At 40.1% G+C, this 22,854-nt stretch overlaps 1 protein-coding gene across 1 annotated transcript; it reads left to right on the top strand.

Moving 5' to 3' along the window:
* The first annotated feature begins 1,087 nt into the window (after nucleotides 1-1,087).
* On the top strand, nucleotides 1,088-22,768 carry LOC122659364. Its single transcript, XM_043854477.1, has 2 exons — nucleotides 1,088-1,462; nucleotides 22,538-22,768. Exons 1-2 carry the CDS (start codon nucleotides 1,088-1,090, stop codon nucleotides 22,766-22,768), a joined length of 606 nt encoding a protein of 201 aa, XP_043710412.1.
* The last annotated feature ends 86 nt before the right edge of the window (nucleotides 22,769-22,854 follow it).

The following is a 22,854-nucleotide window of genomic DNA, read 5'->3' as shown; positions in this document are numbered from 1 at the left end:
TACTAAGGTTGAGGTAATCCTTTTCCTAGTAATTTTTACTATATGTTTTAATTGAGTCATCTTGGTCGAAATCAAGATTGGTTGAGTCCTCTTGCTCGGAATCAAGAGTAGGTTTTTTGAGTCCTCTTGCTCTTAATTAAGATTTGTACGAGTTCTTTGCTCACTCTCAAGATTATTTTTTAGTGGAATTCTCTCTAAGGTGAGAGGAGTGGATGTAGGCAAGTTTTGGCCGAACCACTATAAATCTTGGTGTTATCTTTGCAATTTATTTATCTTATATTGATAATATTTTTATTTTCATAAAAGTTTATACTTTCCACTGCGTTCATCTGTTCACCCCTCCTCTAGGTGAATTCACATTTGGTATCAGAGCGGGAGCTCAAGACCTTAATTTTTTAATCTTATTAAGAGTTAAAAGACCATGGAATCCTTTGTCAATCAAAAGGTTGAAGGATACAACATTACTAGACCACCTTTCTTTAAAGGAGAAGGATTTTCCTATTGAAAAAATCGCTTAAAAAACTGTGTGTCCTAATCATATTGATGCATGGGAGGTCATTAAAAATGGATCAAATATCATACACAAACCCAAAGAAGAATAGACTATTGTTGAAAAAGTAAAAGTCCAACTTAACTATGTATCAATTAGTCATATTCAATGTGCTTTGGGAGAGAAAGAATACAATAGAACTTGCATGTGTGACTCAGCTAAGGAGATGTTTGACAAACTTGTTGTAACCTATGAAGGTACCTCAGAGGTCAAACAATCCAAAATAGACATGTTAGTAAATGAATATGAATTATTCACAATGAAAAATAATGAAGATATCTATGCTATGTTTACTCGTTTTATTAACATTGTGAACAAGTTGAAAGGTTTAGATAAGATCTATACAAATGGTGAAAACCAGAGAAAGATCTTGAGATCTCTTTCCAAGGAATGGAGACCGAAAACAACGGCTATCAAGGAGTCAAAAGATATCGACAAGTTGAGTCAAGATGAGCTATTGGGATCACTCCAAACTCACGAAATGGAACTCAAGCAAGACACCAAGGAAGATGAACTGAAAGAATCCAAGAAGAAGCCATGGCTTTCAAATCATGCTACGAAATTAGTGATGATGATGAAGAACTCTCTAATGATGAGATTGCATATCTCTCAAAGAAGTTTTTAAGGTTCCTGAAGAACAAGGGTAGAACCTCATTCAACAAGAGAAGATTCTCTAAAGACCAAAAAGGTAAGAGTGTTTCCAAAGATAATACTGACTCCTCCTCTAAAGACATTGTTTGTTTTGAGTGTAGAAAATCGGGATACTACAAGAGAGATTGTCCAAAAATAAAGAAATACAAAAAGACACACAAAGTCGAACACTCATTTGACTTAAGCGATGAAAAAGAGGAAGACGAAGAATCTCAAGAAGAAGAGCAAACCAACTTAGCACTCATGGCTCTTGAAGATGAGGTAACCCCTACATCTCCATCTCATAAGGATAAAGATTACTTAGAATTAGAAGAAGTATGTGAGGATCTTTATCAAAGTAGCATGGAATTGTTAACCACAAAAAATAATCTTTTAAAAGAGATTAATTTCCTAAAAGACCAAAACATGACTTTAATTTCTCAAGTTAATGACTTGGAGGAAGAAAAAGAAAAGTTGTGTAAAGCCTTAGAATCCTTTATAAATGATAAGAAGAACCTTGACATTTTACTTGGATCTTTATCCAAAGTACCTTTCAACAAGGAAGGGCTAGGCTATGATGTGAACAAGAGTTCAAATCAAACCAAAAGCCAATTTCAAGTAAAATAGCAAGTAAGGGAATAAAGAAGAACAAATATTGTAATTATTACAGAAAGAATGGACATTCTCTTGAGGAATGCTATCCCAAGAAGAAAAGTCCTCAAGTTAAGAACCCCAATCCCAAAGGAAAAATTCAAAGTCTAAAAATCCCTCAAATTGTTGTATGCAATAACTGCAACAAAAAGGGACATTCAATTTGAAAATGCTATCATATGAATCAAGCATTTTATTACCCTAGAAGACTTTATAATAGTCAAAATAGGAGAAATTCTTCAAAGATGTAAAGACCATTTAGAACTCCACCAAAGGTGCAAAAACCATCTAAGAACTAAGAATCATATAAAGTATCCAAAAACCAAAGACCTTGGAACTCTCAATCATACAACAATTGCTATGGCAACCAAAAGTAAATGGAAACCAAATGGTCTAGAGACCAAGAGGAATGTATGATACTATCAATGACGGACCCAACACATAATGGGGACCAAAATTTTATTAAGCATTATTATTTTGTAGGTTCACAAGAGCAACATAGAATGGTACATCGATAGTGGATGCTCAAAGCACATGACATCCAACCCAAAACTTTTCTCCGTGCTTAAGAAGCAAAAAGGAGGATGGGTATCCTTTGGAGACAATAGCAAAGGAAGAATCATTGACAATGGCTCAATCAAATTTAGAGGTACAGTAATCTCTAATGTTAGCTTAGTTGATAACCTAAAGTATAATCTACTTTGTGTAAATCAATTATGTAACATTGGATATTCTGTTAATTTTGATGCCTCTAAATGTGTGGTTAAAGATCATGAAAATCATGTGATCTCTGAAGGATGTAGGAAAAACAATATTTATACTTGCTTATTTAACTTAGATTCTCATAATGCATGCCTTATATCTAAAGTTGATGATGCTATCTTATAGCATAGAAAGTTAGGGCATATAAACTCTAAGTTAATTAAATCCCTCTCTACAAAGAATTTGGTGAGAAATCTCCCTAAGTTAAGCTTTGACAAACATCATGAGTGTGGTGCATGTCAAAAGAGTAAATTAATAACAGTTTTTCACAAGGCCATAAATTCAGTTGTTACTTTTAGCCCTTTGGAACTACTCCACCTTGACTTATTTGGACCTATCCAAACTACAAGTTTAGGAGGTAAGGAATATACTTTTGTTATTGTAGATGATTACTCTAGATTCACTTGGACCCTCTTTCTCACGCATAAAAATGATGCATTTGAAGAATTTGTATCTCTTTGTAAGAGAATACAAAATCAGAAGGGTTATTTGATCACCTCTATCAAAAGTGACCATGGTGGTGAATTTGACAATATAGATGAATTTAGAGACTTCTGTAGAAAACAAAGTATAACTCATAACTTTTCGGCTCCTAGAACACCACAATCAAATGGTGTGGTTGAAAGAAAAAATAGAACAATCCAAAAAATCGCAAGGACAATGCTCAATGAGAACTCTTTGCCAAAATATCTTTGGGCCGAAACCATTCATACAGCATGTTATATGTTGAACCGAGTTTTAATAAGACCTATTCTTTTGAAAACTCCCTATGAACTCTTTCATAATAAACTTTCTAAAGTTGATTACTTTAAAGTTTTAGTTATGCTAGTTTTATTTTAAATACAAAAGACAATTTAGAAAAATTTGAAGAAAAGGCCGATGATGGTATATTCCTAGACTATTCCACAAATAGTCGAACTTATAGAGTATTCAATAAGAGAACTCTAGTTGTGGAAGAGTTTATGAATGTTAAATTTGATGAATCTATGGCCAAAGAAAAATATAAAGACTTAGAAGAAGAAGATGAAGACGAAGTACTTGAAATAAGAAACAGAATTGAAAACATCTCTGTCGAAGAACCTAATGAACATCAACTCCCAAAGGAAATAAGAACTGTCAAAGATCACCCTCTTGACCTTATTATTGGAAACTTAGAGAAAGGCATACAAACTAGAAGTAAAATTCAAAATATATATTCAAATGTAGCCTTTATCTATACCATTGAACCTAAAAATGTAAAAGAAACCTTATTGGATAGTAATTGGATAATTGCTATGCAAAAAGAGCTCAATCAATTTGAAAGAAATCAAGTTTGGGAATTAGTGCCAAAACCCATGAACACCAAGATAATTGAAACAAAATGGGTATTTAAAAACAAGCTTGATGAAGATGGAAACATAACATGAAATAAGGCTAGGTTGGTTGCTCAAGGCTACAACCAACAAGAAGGTATTGACTTTGATAAAACTTATGCTCCTATAGCTAGACTTGAATCCATTCGTATGTTACTTGCTTTAGCATGTCATAAAAACTTTAAGTTGTATCAAATGGATGTTAAAAGTACTTTTTTGAATGGTTTCATAAATGAAGAAGTACATGTTATTCAACCCTCCGGATTTGAGAATGCAAAGTATCCAAACCATGTCTGGCTCCAAGAGCTTAGTATGATTGATTGAGTAAGTTTCTTCTTGACAATGGTTATTTAATGGGAAAGATTGACACAACTTTATTTGTTAAGCATAAAAGGAATGATCTCATTATTGTTCAAATCTATGTAGATGACATAATTTTTGGATCTACTAATGATGCACTTTGTCTTGAATTCAGTCAAACAAATGAGAAATGAATTTGAAATGAGTCTTATGGATGAATTAAATTTTTTTTTAGGACTTCAAATAAAACAAACCCCAGATGGTATCTTCATAAGTCAAACTAAGTATCTTAAAGAACTTTTGAAAAAGTTTGACATTAGTGGACAAAAATGATCTAGTACTCCAATGAGTACATCTATAAAATTGTCCAAAGATGAAGATGGAACTCCTGTTGACCCTACTAAATTTAGAGGAATGATTGGTAGTTTGCTTTACTTATCGGCCAGTAGACCTGACATAATGTTCAGTGTCTGTGCTTGTGTTAAGTTTCAAGCCAAACCTATGCAATCCCATTTAAGTGCTGTCAAAAGAACTTTCAAATACTTGAAAGGAACCCCAAGCATTGGCCTCTGGTACCCTTTAAACCATGACTTTGACCTAGTAAGCTTCTCCGACGCCGACTTTTTCGGATGTCATGTTGATCAGAAGAGTACAAGTGGGACTTGTCACTTCCTTGGATCGTGTTTAGTTTCATGGTTTAGTAAGAAACAAAATTCTGTGGCTTTGTCAACCACTGAGGCCGAATACATCGCAGCCGATTGGTGTTGTGCACAAGTGTTATGGATGAGGCAAACTCTCCAAGACTTTGGAATAAAGTTTGAAACTTCTTCCATCCGATGCGATAACACGAGTGTTATAAATCTTAGCAAAAATCCGATACACTCAAGAGCAAAACACATTGATATCCGCCATCACTTCTTACGTGATACCGCTCAAAGAGGTGAAATCAGACTTGACTTTATAGAAACCAAGAAGTAACTCGCAGATATTTTTACAAAACCCCTGAGTGAGGAGAGATTTTGTATGCTGAGAAGAGAACTTGGAATTTGTAACCCCTTTGAAGGATTTTTATCCCTGTTATTTATAATTTTATTATCCCCGCTTTTTTATAATGCCAAAGGGGGAGAGAAATGGGGAGAAAAAATTGTTATGAGAACAAAAATGGATGTAGTTTTTCTCTTTGAACTTATTATGCAATGTAGTTTTTCTTTTTGAACTTATTATACGATTAATGTCATACATTTCTTGAATATTGCATTATTTTTTGTCAATATTTGTCATCATAAAAAAGGAGGAGATTGTTGAGGAAAAGTCCTCATACATAAACTCCAATCATCTATCATGATGATATAAATGTTTTGATGATAACAATTAAACCAAATTGTACTAACTTTTGTCTAAAGATACATAGATAAGAGCATGACACCAAGTGAGGGGGAGCACTCAATTCAAGAGATTGATGCTCAAAACAAATTGAACTTTGTCCAATCTTTCAAGACATCAAAGAATCATGAAAAATGAAGAATAAGTTTTGAAGACAAAGATCAAGACAAGTTAGAGGAACTCACATTGAAGACATACATGTAAAGAAGTGAAGTTCAAGACTTGAAGAAGATTGAAGACTTAGAATTGTACTAAGTTGTAAAATCATAATTAAAGTCACAAATGATATAATGCACACACACAAGCATGCATTCATTTAGAAAGACCTTAGGAGGTTAAAAATAACCCAACTCTATGTGCCCATGCCAATTGGAAGTCACCCCATATCAGTCCTTTAAAGGACCTACAGTATTTCAACAAAACTACTGATTTGGTATACCGGATATGAAAATGGCATTACCAAATCCCATTAATCCCATAGACATAAGTCACAAAGAACAAATGGAATGCTCCGGATTTGAATCCGGTATACCGGATCAAAAATGTCTTTATAGACTTTGATCTAGTATACCGAATTCATTTATGACCGTTGGGACTTCACCATTGAGTCAAAGGCTATATTTTAAGAAATTTGGTGATCCTACATACCGGATTGGGAAACGGTATACCGGATTAGCTCTGTCTTATGAATCCGATCTTAAGACAGATTCCTAATCAGTTTGAGCTGCCTAGCCTATAAATAGGCACTTGTTTAAGCTCTAATTAATACTAATCACCATCATTAAGAGACTTCACTACAAACTCTAATTGCAATAGCCTCGAGTGAGCATTCAAACGTCTAATCATCACAAGCTCACACACTCAAGCTCCTCTACCTCATTTAGCTTCAAGCTCCAAGGGTGAAAGGTAGCATACACACTTACTAAGGTTGAGGTAACCCTTTTCCTAGTAATTTTTACTATGTGTTTTAATTGAGTCCTCTTACTCGGAATCAAGATTGGTTGAGTCCTCTTGCTCGGAATCAAGAGTAGTTGGTTGTTTGAGTCCTCTTGCTCTTAATCAAGTTTTGTACGAGTTCTCTTGCTCACTCTTAAGATTATTTTTAGTGGAATTCTCTCTAAGGTGAGGAGTGGATGTAGGCAAGTTTGACCGAACCACTATAAATCTTGGTGTTATCTTTGCAATTTATTTATCTTATATTGATAACATTTTTATTTTCACAAAAGTTTATACTTTCCACTATGTTCACCTATTCACCCCCCCTCTAGGTGAATTCACAGACAAAGCCTTGAGTTCTTGGATGGATTCCATATTGAAGGATGACTGTGAAGCCTTAGGCAGAGTACATCTTCAACCTTTAGTGGGTATGAAGAACATAGTGCTTGCATGGGACTTTCTTCGAGGCATTTCATAGTATCATTTATGGACAACAAAATAAGAAAGAAATATGAGATATTACCTTCTAGACGATCAGGGCGTCGAGCTAGAGGCGCAGCTTCTCCTATGTGACGACAACGGTCTTCCCCGAACCCCAGTGTGTCGCTATCGGAATATAGGGGGCGGCTGCTTTTGGTGGAGTGGGAGTATGGATTCCCAACACCTCATAGCACCACACCTATCGAGAAAGATAATATAAGGGACTACCATAATAAATGAAAAATCTAAAAAAAGAAAGGGGTGGGGACGTACCCAAAGAATGTAGGCGTAGCTTGTGTGGCAATGACCCCCAAAGGAAGACAATCTAACATTCCCAAGAAATGGGGGTACACCGACCCTCCCCAGTCAAAAGACTGCACCTCATCAAAATTCATGAAGAAATGGGAAAAGGAGGTGTCTGTAAACCTGCGACTGCCACAGAAGAGTACCTTGGCAATAAGGGATAGGAGGAACCTCCTAGCGACCTGATCTAAGAGCTCTAGAGAGGACTCATTAGTCGCATCTTGCCTATCCCAGTGCCTCCTCAGAGTAGTTGGACGGATGGAGCGCTCCTTCAACTTGAATCCAAGGAGCTTGCTGATATCTTCCAATGGCCTCGTGCGATCCTCCTCGAAAAAACAGATGGGCATCCCATTAAAGGGCAACCCCATAATCATATGAAAATCAAGAGGAGTAATGGTCACTTCCCCCGCCAGAAGATTGAAAGTATGCATGCCCGACCGCCAGCACTCCGTAAGATCCCGCACCACCTAGGTATCCAGCTTCAGAGCAATCAGCTGGGCGATTTGACCAAGCCTTGTCCCATCAACTCTCTCCCTCACTGCTGGGCAAAGCTGTAAGTACCACACTCACACACCACTTGTGCGGCAGTACTTCTTGTAATGAGGACAGTAGAGGTCTTGCAAGACCAGAAGTAAGAATTTTCACCAAACCCAAGAGACATCACTATGAAGAAGTTGAAGGGAAAGTAGCCTACCTCCTGTTTCCTTGACACCCTACCCTCCATACACAACAACACTTGTGGCGGACAGTATCCTTCAGAATGGCACCCGTGTACCACTTTGCCCGTTGATCGCCCACAATTCCCATGGAAGACTCTCCTCCACAGTCCCTCTTTCTTGAAGACATGGTCAACAAAGAGGAAACAGAGAGGGGGGACAAAGCAAGTAAGAGGGAGGAGAGAGCAAGCAGAAAGCAAGCAGGAGAGAGAGAAAGCAAAGGAAGAGATAGAGGGAGCAAGAGAAAATGAGGGGAAAAACATAATTGGAAAGTATTTTTTCTTGATGGTTCTTTTTTTGAAAACATTTTTTTCTTCATGGTTCTTTTTGGAAAACATTTTTTTCTTTCTCCTTTTTGGTTAAAAACACTTCTTTATGGTTCTTTTTTTTGAAAACATTTTTTCTTCATGGGTCTTTTTTTGAAAACATTTTTTTTTCATGGTTCTTTTTGGAAAACATTTTTTTTGTCTCCTTTCATGTTGAAAACACTTCTCTTTTTTTTTTCTTTTGGGATGTTCTTTCTTTCAGGGTCTTTTTGCAATTCTTTATTTTTGTTTCTATAAAGAAAAAATGCTTTCAAAAAAGAACCATGAAGAAAAAATGTTTTCAAAAAAGAACCATGAAGACAAAAAATGTTTTCAAAAAAGAACCATGAAGAAAAAATGTTTTCAAAAGGAACCATGAAGAAAATGTTTTCCAAAAAGAACCATCAAGAAAAAACTGTTTTCAAGATTTTTCAATACAAACCCCAAAAAGTCTGTGATCGAGAGGTTTTGTATAACCTTCACGAGCGCCCCCCATAGCCCTCAGGTTTTGCATAACCCTCACGAGCACCCCCCATAGCGCTCATAACCCTCACTGATAATGGTTAAATAACAAGTTTCCGGTTTTTTGCCAAACAAAATTCTATTATTAGCTTCCACTGAAGATTTACCGAATGATTTTATTGGGAGAAAGGTTTTATCGTTCAACTCTGTCACCCATGAGCAAAGTGACGGCGATTCATGCTCAACCGAATGATTTTACTGGAAGAAAGGTTTTATCGTTCAACTCCGTTACCCATGAGCAAAGTGACGATGATTCATGCTCAACCGAACGATTTTACTGGGATAGAGGTTTCATCATTCAACCCATGAAGATTTACTGAAAGATTTTACTGGGAGAAAGGTTTTATTGTTCAACTCTGTCACCCATGAGCAAAGTGACGGCAATTCATTCTCAACCGAACAAATTTACTGGGAGAAAGGTTTTATCGTTCAACCAATGAAGATTTATCAAACGGTTTTACTGGGAGAAAGGTTTTATCGTTCAACTCCGTCACCCATGAGCAAAGTGACAACAATTCATGCTCAACCAAACGATTTTACTGGGAGAAATATTTTATCGTTCAACCCATGAAGATTTACCAATCAATTTTATCATTCAACTCCATCACCTAGGAGAAAAGTGATGCCAGTACATGCTCTTGGTGACAAAATCAAGCGATCTTTTATCTTTACCCTTTGACTGTTGGACCAAGCCTCGCCAAAGAGGGACAAACTGTAGACACTGAATTTTGTCACCACCCTGGTGATGATGACAACTGGACATGGATGAATTACGACATCCCCTCATGGACACTTCCCCCATTTTCAAGCCCAGAAACACCCAGAAAGAGATAAAATGAACCTAACCTGAGCCAGTCGCATTCGAGCCATTGCGGTGCCGTGGAGGCACCTGGACCCTTACAAATAGGGTTCCCCTCCCTCATTTGCAACAAGCACTTTTTGGAGAGGAGATCCCTTGAGAAGAGCACCCCGATAGCCCATTTTTTGCCCTTTTTGCCTCCTAAAGCCTTGTTTCACCCATTTTGGGGTTTGCCCCACCTCCAGTTTCGAGTCCTTGAGCCTTGTTACCCTGCCCTAGGTCTAGATTATCCAAATCCAACTTTCCAATCCACTTTCACCATGTTCCATTGAAGACTTGGGAATTCTCTATGGCGTAGTTACTCCGTCCGAGGATTAAGCATTTGGCTCTCAAAACCTTGTGACGGTGTTATTCTGCCCGAGGTTCCAAGATTCAAAACTTGTAAGCCGTTATTCCGTCCAAGATTCCAAGATTTGATACTTGTAAGCCGTTACTCTATCCAACAGAGGATAAGTCAGTCATTTGTCTCCACCAGAGTCGGGGGGACACTTTCCATCTTGCATTTTTCATTATCACATTGGTTTACCGTATAGTTTGTGCATCATCATAATCGCATTGGATTAGTGTACAGGTATATGTTTTTATCATTAACCTTTGATTTTGGCACAATGTACACTCTTAAGTGTCCATGTGTAGTGTACATAGTAGTTAGCATAATGTAGTTTAGTTTTGTTTAAACAGTTTGTGCATCATCATTTAGCCATGCATATTGGTATAGGACATTTATAAAGGGATAATATTAAAAAACAAGCATTTACTAGAAAGATTGGTTTTCCCAGGCGAGGCGAGTGCCTAACACCTTCCCACTTACCCCGAATCTCTAACCAGATCAAATGGAATCATGTAGCCCTTCATAGGGCTACACCAATTGGGTCCTAGGCCTTAACCCTAGGTGGTGACTTCATATGATTATATGACCCCAGTCCCTCGATAATTGACATAGACCCTTCTTTCCATCGAGGAGCGTGGATGACCCTCATCTGTAGACAACACCTCCAGGGAAGGGAGGAAAAACTTCTCCCTGCAAATCCCGTCGAAACGGATCCTCACACAATGTCCTACCATTTGCCAGTTTTTTAAAATACAATAGCTAGAATATCATATTCATATAGCATCCGATGGAGATTGAGAACTTGAACCCACATCACAGCAAATCATAGCAGAATCTTATCTGCTGGAGTAGTTGTGTTCCAAGGCTTCAAGATGACTAGGTGACCATGATAAATCCATGGCTGCGAGAAAAGAATAATGTGGATGTGGCAAGCATTAGTAAACTTAATGACAAAGTGATCTGGTGCTTCCTCCACCAGATAGATTTCTTCGACTTTGATGGATTGAGTTGACCACACTTTAATGAACATCTCCCAGAGTTCATGTAGATTCATAGTTGTGTGATCGCTCACCCAACTGACCAAGGAGTAACGAAGTTGACGCTTAACAACTTGAAGTTTGGCCTCTAGAATATTAATCGTTCCAATCTAATAAACATGATGCTCCAGCTTGGTGTTGAACTCCAAAGCCAACCTTTCAGCCAACGCAAAAGAAGAAGAGTCTACTTTCGCGGTAGGACCAGGAGAAGAAATAGGCGATGGATCCATAAGGAAATAAAGAACCAAAAGCCTAGTATAACAAAGGGAGCAAGAGAAAACACCAAAAAGGATAAAACCTCTCTCGTATGCACGATAAGGGGTGATGGAGCAACCCTAGGGACCCAACCATACAATAAATATCATCCTCTCCACCTAGAAGCAGACCCTCGCCCTCAGAAGGGATCGAGGTCCGCAACTCAAGAAGAACATCACTAAGAAAAGAAGCCAATAACCACCAATAATATGGAGCACTAGCCAATAGGAAACAAGTAAAGCCCGAACACCAAGAAACGTCTATTGCAGGAACAACACTTGCAAAATCCAAAGAAAATAAAACAACAAAAAATGAAGGTTACCTGCCGTAATTGGAGAGAAACAAGAAGAAACTCATCAGATCTTAAATGCTCCACATTAAAAATACGTAAATGCCCAGATGAGGGAACTAGGTGTATCAAATTATTGAGAGAAAGAACCAAAATCGTGTCACATACCTTCCTTTCTCAGTTTATCACATGTGATAATAAATCCTCACATGTGATAATAGAATCTTTCCTTGTATTGGCACAATCTCTTGTACATGTAAACACACTATTTTTCTATATTTGCTTAGATCAACTAGGATCTCACCACTTGTATTGCTTATATATTCTCCATTGAAAGAAATCAAAATTAAGGAATCATATTCAAAGTCATTATGGTATCAAGAGCCTCCTAAACTCCAACGAGTTCTCCCTTCCCTTTTTTCATTTTTTTTTCTATTCTTCTCCATGGGGGACGGATCATCTAGCCCTCTCTCCATGATTGAGCCTTCATCCCCTCTCCCTACCAGTTCCTCTCCCTTTTTTCATAATGCCCATCACTATATTTCATTCAAGCTCACGTCCAAGAATTTTCTTTTCTGGCAAACTCAAATTGAGCCCTTTCTAGATGGGCAGGATTTGTTTGGTTATTTAGATGGAACCAATCCCTGTCTAAATGAACCTGTTGCTACTGCTACCTAGAGTCGCCAGGATTCTTTGATTCAAAGCTTCCTTGTTGCCTCCCTCTCTGAGGAGGTATTCCCACTTATCCTTGGCAAGTGTACTAGTAGAGAAATATGGCAGACTCTCTCTATTGCATTCTCTTCTCCTTCTGAAAGTCATATTATGTCTCTCACCATGGCTTTACAAGAGATTCAACAGAAACCCGATGAACCTGTGTCATAATTTTTACAGCATGCCAAATCCATTGTTGCCGAATTAAATGCTGTTGATCACACTCTCCGCCCCAACACCTTTAATCTACATATCTACAAAGGCCTCAAAACTGAGTTCCAGGCCATGGTCTCCTCTCTATTGACAAGGACTGATCCCATCTCCTATGATGATCTTCATGCGATGTTATTAAGCCATGAGTTTCTCCATGGCACATCTCTCAACAAGCTTACGGTCGCTGACACTACTTCACCTGGATCTTCCCCATCTGCAAATACTGTTCAATGTTCCTCCTCCCCTAGCCCTCAAGGCTCTCCCTTTCCTCATCGGGGTGGTCATGGTGGTAGGGGGTAGGGGTCATGGTGGTCGTGGTCATGGCTTCCTGAATTAGCAACCTGGCCATTTTTGGTGTTCTATTGGTGCTATTATCATCAACAGCCTGCTTATGCCCCCCCCCAAATAATTTTCCTTACCCTTCTCCTAACACCCTACCGACTGTCCACTACACCTACACATATCTGTCTTATGCTACCCAACCTTCCTCCTACCATCATCCTAATCCACCACTTTTGCCCAACCCATCACCGTCTCCCTAACTCCCTTGGTACCCTAACACTAGTGCTAGTCATCATGTAACTCCTGATATACAGTCTCTCTCACACTATAATGACTATAATGGTCAGGATCAATTGCATGTTGGTAATGGTAAGGGCTTACCCATCACTCACATTGGATCTACTTCACTGCCTTCTAACTCTTCTCATTTATTTTCTTTAAATAATGTCGTACATGTTCTTTCCATGTCTAAATCACTTCTTTCTGTTCAACAATTTACTCGTGATAATAATGTGTTCTTTGAGTTTCACCCCTCTCACTTTCTTGTGAAGGATCAGGTCACCAAGTCAACCCTTCTTTCCGGTCCGAGTAAAAGTGGACACTACGAGCTTCACCCCTTGTGTTCTCCAACTGCCCATCATGCTGTTCGCACCTCTCTTGATATTTGGCATCATCGCCTAGGACACCCACATGAGCAACTTCTCCGCCATGTGATAAAAATAAATAATTTACCTTCTCAATCTTCTCGTCTTAGTGCTATTTGTAAGGCTTGCCAATTGTGCAAGGCCAGTCGTTTATCTTTACCTACAACGCATCATAGGAGTTTATTTCCCTTAGAACTTATTTTTAGTGATATTTGGGGTCCCTCCCCTACTGTTTCTATTGATGGACATCATTTTTATGTAATTTTTGTGGATAATAACACTAAATTTATTTGGTTTTAACCTCTTATTCATAAATCTGATGTTTTTTATGTCTTTATTAATTTTCAAGCTCTTGTTGAACACCTGTTTGGTCGTGAAATAGTATCCATTCAAACTTATTGGGGTGGCGAATACCGCACTTTACCTACTTATTTTTCAAAACTTGGAATTTCTCATTGTATTTCTGCCCCCTACACTCATGAGCAGCAGGGTTCTGTTGAACGACGTCATAGACACATCGTTCAGACAGGGCTCTCTCTTTTAGCTCATGGGTCAATTCCTCACATCTATTGGTACTTTACGTTTGAAATAGTTGTTTACTTGATTAATCGCATGCCTACTCTGGTCTCTTTTGGGATCTGTCCCTTTCAACTTATTTTTCATCGCAGTCTGGATTATTCTGGTCTTAAAGTTTTTGGCTGCCTCTATTTTTCGTTCTTGCGTCCTTTTAATAAACATAAAATGGATTATCGCTCATCATCATGTGTGTTCCTAGACTACAGCCCCTCTCATTTTGGGTATCGCTGTCTCAATTTCTCCACTAACCGCATTATCATTGCATGCCATGTTAGATTTGATGAATGGTCCTTCCCCTTTTCTGTCTCCATTCTAGGAACCCCACCCTCTGCTCCCATTATCTCCTCTCCTTGGGCCTCTGCTCCCATTCGGGTTCCTACAACTCCCATGCCCACGCCATTACCAGCGGTGCAACTCCAGGCACCCTTATCCCCAGTGGGGGTACCAACCCTACACCCATATCCCCTTTAGATGGGCCTTCCCCGGCCGTTCCTAGCCCTACACCCATATCCCCTTTAGATGGGCCTTCCCTTGACTCCCCACCCCTTAAAACCCGTCCCTTACATGAGCTTTACCCACCACTAACCATCCCCAACCCGGCTACACCCCAACTGTCCCAACCTCCCATCCGTCATCCCATGCAACTAAGGTCCAAGCCAAGTGCTCTTAACGCAATTACTGTTCCTACTGAACCGACTTGTTTTTCATAGGCAAATAAAATTCAGGAATGGCGGGTTGTAATGACGGAAGAATTTAATGCTTTACTTCGAAACGAGACTTGGTCCCTCATTCCAAGGACACCCCATATGAATGTTATTGTCTACAAATGGGTGTACCGTATTAAAAGGAAAGCCGATGGGTCTCTTGAGCTCTATAAAGCACGGCTAGTAGCAAAGGGGTTTCACCCAACAACACGGGCTTGATTATGGAGAAACTTTTAGCCTTGTTATTAAGCCCACTACCATTCATCTGGTTCTCTCAATAGTTGTGTCCCAAGGGTGGTCCATCAGACAACTTGATGTTAGCAATGCTTTTCTGCACGGTTTATTGATGCATCTCATCCCTAGTCTGTTTGCAAATTGCATAAGTCGCTTTATGGATTGAAACAGGCGCCCCGTGCCTAGTTTGCCCGCTTGTCTGAATTTCTCTCTCGTCTTGGCTTTTATGGCTCCAAGACGAACACTTCATTATTTATTCATCATACGGGCAGTCATGTCTGCTATATTCTTATCTACGTTGATGATATTATTATAACAGGCAGTGACACTGACATGATTACATCTCTCCTTTACCAACTATCTGGGGAATTCTCTATCAAAGATCTTGGCACGCTCCATTTTTTCTTGGGTATTGAAGTTTTTCCACATTCCCGTGGGCTGGTCTTAACCCAATCTCGATATATTTTTGATTGATTAAAGCGCACAGGTATGGTTGACTGCAAATCGGTCAAAACTCCTATGGCTACATCAGTTAAGCCTTCGGATATAGGGGGTGCTCTCATGTCTGACCCCACTAAATATCGGTCTGTTGTTGGTGCTCTTTAATATGTCACCCTCACTCAATCGGATGTTAGTTTTTCAGTCAATCGGGCATGTCAATTTATGCATGCTCCAACAAAGGACCACTAGCAACTTGTCAAACATATTCTTCGTTATCTCAGTAGTACCTGGTCACATGGACTTCTTATTGAGCGCTCTTCTATTCGCTCTCTTCAGGCCTTCTCTGATGTTGATTGGGCTGGTGACACTGCTGATCGCAACTCCATAGGGGGATTTGCCATCAATCTTGGTCCCAATTTGATTTCTTGGACCTCTAGAAAACAACAAACTATGGCACGCTCCTCCACCGAGGCCGAGTACAAAGCCCTGGCTGATGCATCGGTCGAGCTAGTCTGGTTGGAGTCCCTTATGCGTGAGCTTGGTTACCCCTTAGCTGGTCCACCGATCTTATGGTGTGACAATACTGGTGCCACCTATCTCTCTGTTAATCCTAAATGGCAATTGTAGGTTCAGTTTATCTCCACACACGATCAGCTTACAGATACTCTAACTAAGCCACTTGCTTCGACGTGCTTTTCTTTCTTGAGGGACAAGTTGAAGATTCGGCCTACCGACTCTCTATCTTGAGGGGGTGTATTGAGAGAAAGAACCAAAACCGTGTCACATACCTTTCTTTCTCAGTTTATCACATGTGATAATAGAATCTTTCCTTGTATTGATACAATCTCTTGTACATGTAAACACAATATTTTTTTGTATTTCTTTCCTAGGTTAGATCAACTAGGATCTCACCACTTGTATTGCTTATATATTCTCCATTGAGAGGAATCAAAATTAAGGAATCATATTCAAAGTTATTACAAATAAACCATGCACATCATAATGATGGGAGCAACATCGCCCCACTCCCTTATCAACAAAAAACTATAATCATGGAGTCTATGCTCTTGAGAGGACAATTCTAATGATCAAAACTCATAGAGTCATGGAACAACAGGTTTAGATACCATGCAAGAAGATCATAATGATTTAGAATACTGTGCTAAACCATATAGCTCTAGAATAGCCTTTACCATAATCATGCATGGGAGAAGAAAATAGGAGAAGCCCTAGAATAGCCATGCAACAGGTTAGAGTTACCATGCATGGTTCAAAAGCAGAAGGCCAAGAATGTGCTACGAGTTAAAGTTTAACAAATGATGAATCCATGCATCAATAGACCAAAACAAAAGAACACCCTCTAGTGATCTAGCCAATAATAGAGGTAACTCATCAGAAAATCGATAATCATAAGAGTAAACATGACAAGAAAGCAACATAACTACGATCAGCTTGCCGGCGAAAGGAGAAATCGGAGCAAAGAAGCCTGGTTAGAACTTTTTCATGTGGCTTCCCTTCCCACTTCGCCCGTCTCCTTTTCAAACTTCCCTCTCTCTCTTCCTTCAATCCCTACTATTTAGCGTTTTTATTAGAGTATATAATTTTTTATCCTCCCCCAGGCCCCAGTACCCACTTTCATAATTTCATTAGCATTTTTTTATTTTTTATTCTACACCCCCCACTACCTACTTTCATTCGAGTTTTTTTCATTTTAATTTTGTGAATCCTAGGTGCCATTGAGAGGGTGGGTGTGAATCAATGGATCTCAAAATTTTCTTCTAATCTCTAGCAAATATCGCATTGGCAACGCTTTCTCAAATGCGATTCAAGATTGGCCGAGATAGTCCCATAATTACCAATCACACACAGACAAGTCCACCACACACCACAATGTGGCTGGGTCTACAAGATAATGTCCCACCACTTTGCACAACAATCACTTCAACTATATGCTAAAAATAAAAGCACTATAATGACACTAGATATACGTGGTTCGGCCAAAGAGTTCTTACGTCCACGAAGGAATACCCATAAAGGGTTTCGTACTTCCCCAATGCATAACTCAATTTTGATCGCTACAACGATCAAGATGCTTCAACACCTGCTTCTGACTGTGTCGTTCATAGTCTAGGGCAACAACCCCAAACCAATCAAGCCCCAACTTGATTGGAAATACAATATAAAATAGTAAAGTCAAATTACAAGCCCTTTTCGGGTGGCTCTTCGGCCGCACGATCTTGCTAATCGCATCAATACAAAGCACGAGTTGTAAAAGCCTTCAGATTAGAATTTCAATGGCACGGGTGAGTAGGATGCCTCAGATTGGCATCTTCGGAGTAGTGCTTAATGCACTTGCATAACACCATAGTGCTTCGACGATCTGATAGATCATGACACACAAACCATGAGCATAGACTGCCCATGGCCTGCTGCGGGTGCACGAACTTGGCTGTGTATGCGCCATGCAGCCTAGATTGTAGTGTGCATGACCCCAAGTAAGCTAACTATTTGGCTCCTATGCCACCTGTGATACCACCATGCCACAACACCTCACCATGTTGCCATTGTCCACCTCATCACTATTTGTATCAATTGACTTACCACATCATCAACATCATTGACATGTAGGACCCCACATCATCTCCCACGCCATGAACCTATACACTGTCACACTTGCTTATTGGTACCCATAAACATCCAAAAAATGTTGCCAGCAATGACAACACCTCATCATCACTAGAACTACTCAACACTGTACAATACCTCTACACACTGCCTAATACATATGGAATATGTTCGCCAATGCCATGAGAACGTGTGTGGGAAGGTTGAACCAGGGATCGAAGGAATAAGGACCTATAACTTGGTCGAACCAAACTATAACCTCACGCCTAAAGAGTGTGCAAGGAACTTTACACGTGGCTGACCAGAGGAATAATCACTGACATCACTGGCAAATTCGGTTAACGGTTCCCATTGGGATCTCCTGCCTAACTTGAAGAATACACAACCCTAAGGAAAGAGGACAACACCATATATAAGGAGGCGGAAGAAGAGAAGCATCTACTAAACATTCTGGAGTCATTGAAGTCTTAGGGCTCTGGAAAGGAACTTCCCATCCCCGGCCTCATTAACTGTTTTGCTCTGAGATCTGACTTAGGCATCGGAGAGTCTCCCTGGAACCTATTCCACAGTACTTTTGCACTTGGCCTCTTGGTTCTATTATGTGTAGGATCAAACCAGACTGGAGAAGGAAGTTCTTGGCGGCAACACTGCCAACATGTCCAATAAGAGAGAGAGAGAGAGAGAGAGAAGAAGAAGAAGAAGAAGATATTTGGTTTTTTCTTAGGTTACAATCTCCTTCCCTGACAACTATCTCAATCTCCCTTCTAAGTTTGTCTTGAATTTCAATTTAATCCTATAGCTCAAATACGATTTGTGTTTGTATTTAAAAGATTTGAATTCGAACTTAAGTTGTATTGTATATTTAGATGAAGGTAGAAGAAAAAATACCTTATTTGTATTAGTCTAACATGTACATTTACAAGATAACGCAAAGCATAAATATTTGATTTGTATTCTACGCGATTTTACACATGAACTTTTATTTCAATGGCATAAATTTAAGGACCAACTTTCCCTCCACCCATGGTGAATGGGATCCCATTCACCGAGGGGCGGGACTCGGTATTTGTGATGATCGGTTCCCGTCTCCGGTGCTTGTGGGCATACGGAGCGGGTTTTATATTGTGCTCCATGGTTGGAGGGAGAAGGAATGTGTCTTCACAGGAGTATGGTTCAATTTATCAAGGGATGGGGGTCATACAATAAAATGAAATGGAGTCGCTACCTAGGGTTAGGGCCTAGGACCCATTGGTATAGCCCTAGAAGGGATACGAGACTTTGGTTGGTCTGATAAGAGATTCGGGGTAAGTGGATAGGTTACGAGAGTGGGATGGTGTTAGGCACCCAGCTCACCTAGATGAACCGGATTTTCTACTAGATGCTTGTTTTCGAATATTCTCCCTTTATGAATGTCCTATTCCCATATATATGGCTAAATAATGATGCACAAACTATTTATTTAAATTAAACTATGTTACATTAATTACTATACACTACACAAGAATATTTGAAAGGAGTACATTGTACTGAAATTAAAAGTTAACGGAAGAAATGTATACCTATACGCTTTAAATAAATGTAATTATACAAAATGAACGTCGTCCCCCAGTTTAGGTGGAGGCAAAAGACTGACTTTGTCGGACAGAGTAACGGCTTACGAGTGTCAAATCTTATGATGTCAAACAGAATAATGGTGTTCCAAGGCTTTGGAAACTAGGGGCTTAAAGGCCGGACAAAGTGGCTATGCCACGGGAGGTTTCCTAGATTTGGGCAAGAAAGGGTCGAGGAAGCCGGGCTCGGATAGCTTGGCTTTGGACAGAGGGACAAGGTTCGAAGGCTCGAAATCGGATTGAGGAAGAGCCCCGAAACAAGGAAAACAAAGAAAAACTAGAAAATTGGAGCTCTGGGGGTGCCCCCTCTCCCACCAACTTCGATCTTTCAAATGAGGGGGTAACCCACTTTTTATAGGTAAATTTTGGATTCGGCGGTCCTGTGGAAAACAGACGGGGCAGCATAGAGGGGCCGTGGCAAAGCAAAAATGGAGAAAAAATCAGATTTTGGGCACCCATGGGGCCACAATGTGCACGCACACGGTACCGCACGACAGGGCCATGCAGGCCGCGGTGCCGCATGGTAGGGTTACAACAGCGCACACGCGTGGCACAACACGACAGGGCCACGCAAGCCGCGGCCCCTCGAGGAAGGGCCGCACAATGTAGGGCACTGCCTTGGAGGGTTACGACCATGGCACTGCCTCGTGGGGTTACGCGGGTGTTCCGGGGGGTCACGCGCATGATGTACACTTTACAAGATGGGTGGAGAAGTTTTCTGATACAGTGTTTGGTTTTCGGGGACATTGCCAGTCTTCTGCGTCTGATTGTCGTCATCACTGGGGGGTGACAAAATTCAGCGTCTACAGTTTGCCCCTCTTTAGCTAAGATTTGTGCCAACAGCTGAAGGGCGAAGGCATCGCTTGATTCTATCACCAGGAGCATGCATCACCGCCACTTTGCTCATAGGTGACAGAGTTGAGTGATGAAACCGCGTTTCTGCAAAACCATTTAATGAGCGAAAACTGTCGTCACTTTGCTCATGGGCGACGGATTTTTAAACAACACTTTAGCAAACCATTTGGTAAATCCGTTTGGAGCTTTCAGACGGCATTACCTGAGCGTGTACTTACCTGATGGGTCAACATTGCTCCTCCAGGTTTCTGCCTGGCATTCGAACATTTTCCTACAGGGATTCTTATCTTTGAACATTGCTTGGCCGGATTCCCTCTTGGCATTTGAACATTACTTGGCGGGAACTTGATCTTTGGGCATTGCTTGGCCGGATTTCCTCCTGGCATTCAAACATTGCTTGGCGGGAACCTAATCTTGGGGCATTACTCGGCCGGATTTCCTCCTAGCGTTTGAACATTGCTTGGCAGGAACCTGATCTTTGGGCATTGCTCGGCCGGATTTCCTCCTAGCGTTCGAGCATTGCTTGTCTATACTCCTGGTGATGTGATAGTATTGCGACGGTGAGATGGCATCGCGACTGAGTGATGATAGTGTATGATGAGAAGGCATGACGGTCGAATTTTTTAAAATGTAATGATGAGAAGGCATCGCGATCAAATTTCTAGAAGTGTAACGATGAGACGGCATAGCGACTGGATTTTTTAAAAATGTAACGATGAGACGGCATCAAGATCGGATTTCTGAAGGTGGAAAGATGAGACAACACCGTGATCGGATTTTTGAAAGAGTAATGATGAGACAGCATCGCGACCAAATTTTTTAAATTGTAATGATGAGACGGCATCGCAATCAAAAAATTTTGAAATTGTAAAGATGAGACGACATCGCAACCCAAATTTTGAAAAGTATAACAATGAGATGGTATCGCGATCGGACTTTTGAAAAAGTAACAATAAGATGGCATCGTGATCGGACTTTTTGAAAAGTAACGATGAGACGGCATTGTGATCGAATTTTTGAAATTGTAACGATGAGACAACATCGTAACCAGACTTTTGAAAAAGTATCGATGAGACGGCATCGCAACCAGATTTTTTGAAAAAGTAACATTGAGACAGCATCACGATCGGATTTTTGGAAATTATAATGATGAGGCGACAATGTGATCGAATTTTTGAAGTTGTAACGATGAGACGACATCACAACCGGATTTGTTAAAGTGTAACGATGAGATGGCATCACCACCAGATTTTTTTTTTTAAATTGTAACGGTGAGACGGCATCACGGCTGAATTTTTGAAATTGTAACGATGAGACGGCATCGCAACTGAAAATTTTGAAATTCTAACAATGAGACGGCATTGTGACTGAATCTTTGAAAAGTATAACAATGAGACGGCATCATGACTAAATTTTTGAAAGTGTGACGAAGAGACGACATCGCGACCAGATTTTTGAAAAGTATAATGATGAGATAGCATCACAAACGATTATTTTGAAATTTAGGATGTTTTTTAAAAGACAAAGTTTAGGGTATGGCGACAAGGGCCCAAGGAACATGGTATGGAGGTCCCCAATTTTTATTTTCCACGCGAACTTATGCGGTACCGCCGGCAACGTGAGCCGCCGCCGTGTAGGGCCACAGGCAAGCGGTGCCACGGCCAGGCTGCAGCGCTGCCCCGCGGAGCTGCCAGGCGCCCCATCTTGGCCTTTGGCTATAAAGGGAGGGGGGTCTCTCCTTCCTCACTTTCTCTCCTCTTTTTTTGGGTTTCTTTCCTTGGAGCTCGGCCCTCTCTCCTCCTTTGTCATAACAGATTAATGTCAAGTGGTACGTTGATATGTGCCGGATGCAGGCGAGCATGGATGCGGTGTTTTTCGAGCGAACATGTTATGTCCAACAACTGGTGAATGCTTTCTCTCTTTTCCTTTCTATTTTCTTTTTTCTTTGAGACCTTATCTTTTCAAATTGAAACCAATCCAGAGTGGCCAGCTTGGTGATATGAGGGAATCTCGGGATTACCATGAGAAATGCAACTGTAATCAAGTTGAGGAGAATAGACATTTCAGGAGGCAGTTGGCAATTGCGAGAATCACCCCTGCCCCATTTGTGCCGCATAGTGATGAGAGCAGTGATGATGAGGGTTATGCTGATGATGATGAGGATGAGGTGGTGCCAGATGTTGAGACCTTATCCTTCAGTGATGAGAACTAGTCTCGCCTCCTTCCCCTCTTGTTACATACATTTTCCTTAGATTTTATGTTTTTTTTAAATGTCAAAATGTTGGTGGAATGATTGGA

This window comes from Telopea speciosissima, chromosome 4 (genome assembly GCF_018873765.1).
Source record: "Telopea speciosissima isolate NSW1024214 ecotype Mountain lineage chromosome 4, Tspe_v1, whole genome shotgun sequence".
Taxonomy (NCBI): Eukaryota; Viridiplantae; Streptophyta; class Magnoliopsida; order Proteales; family Proteaceae; genus Telopea; species Telopea speciosissima.
This window is presented reverse-complemented; position numbering and strand designations above follow the sequence as displayed.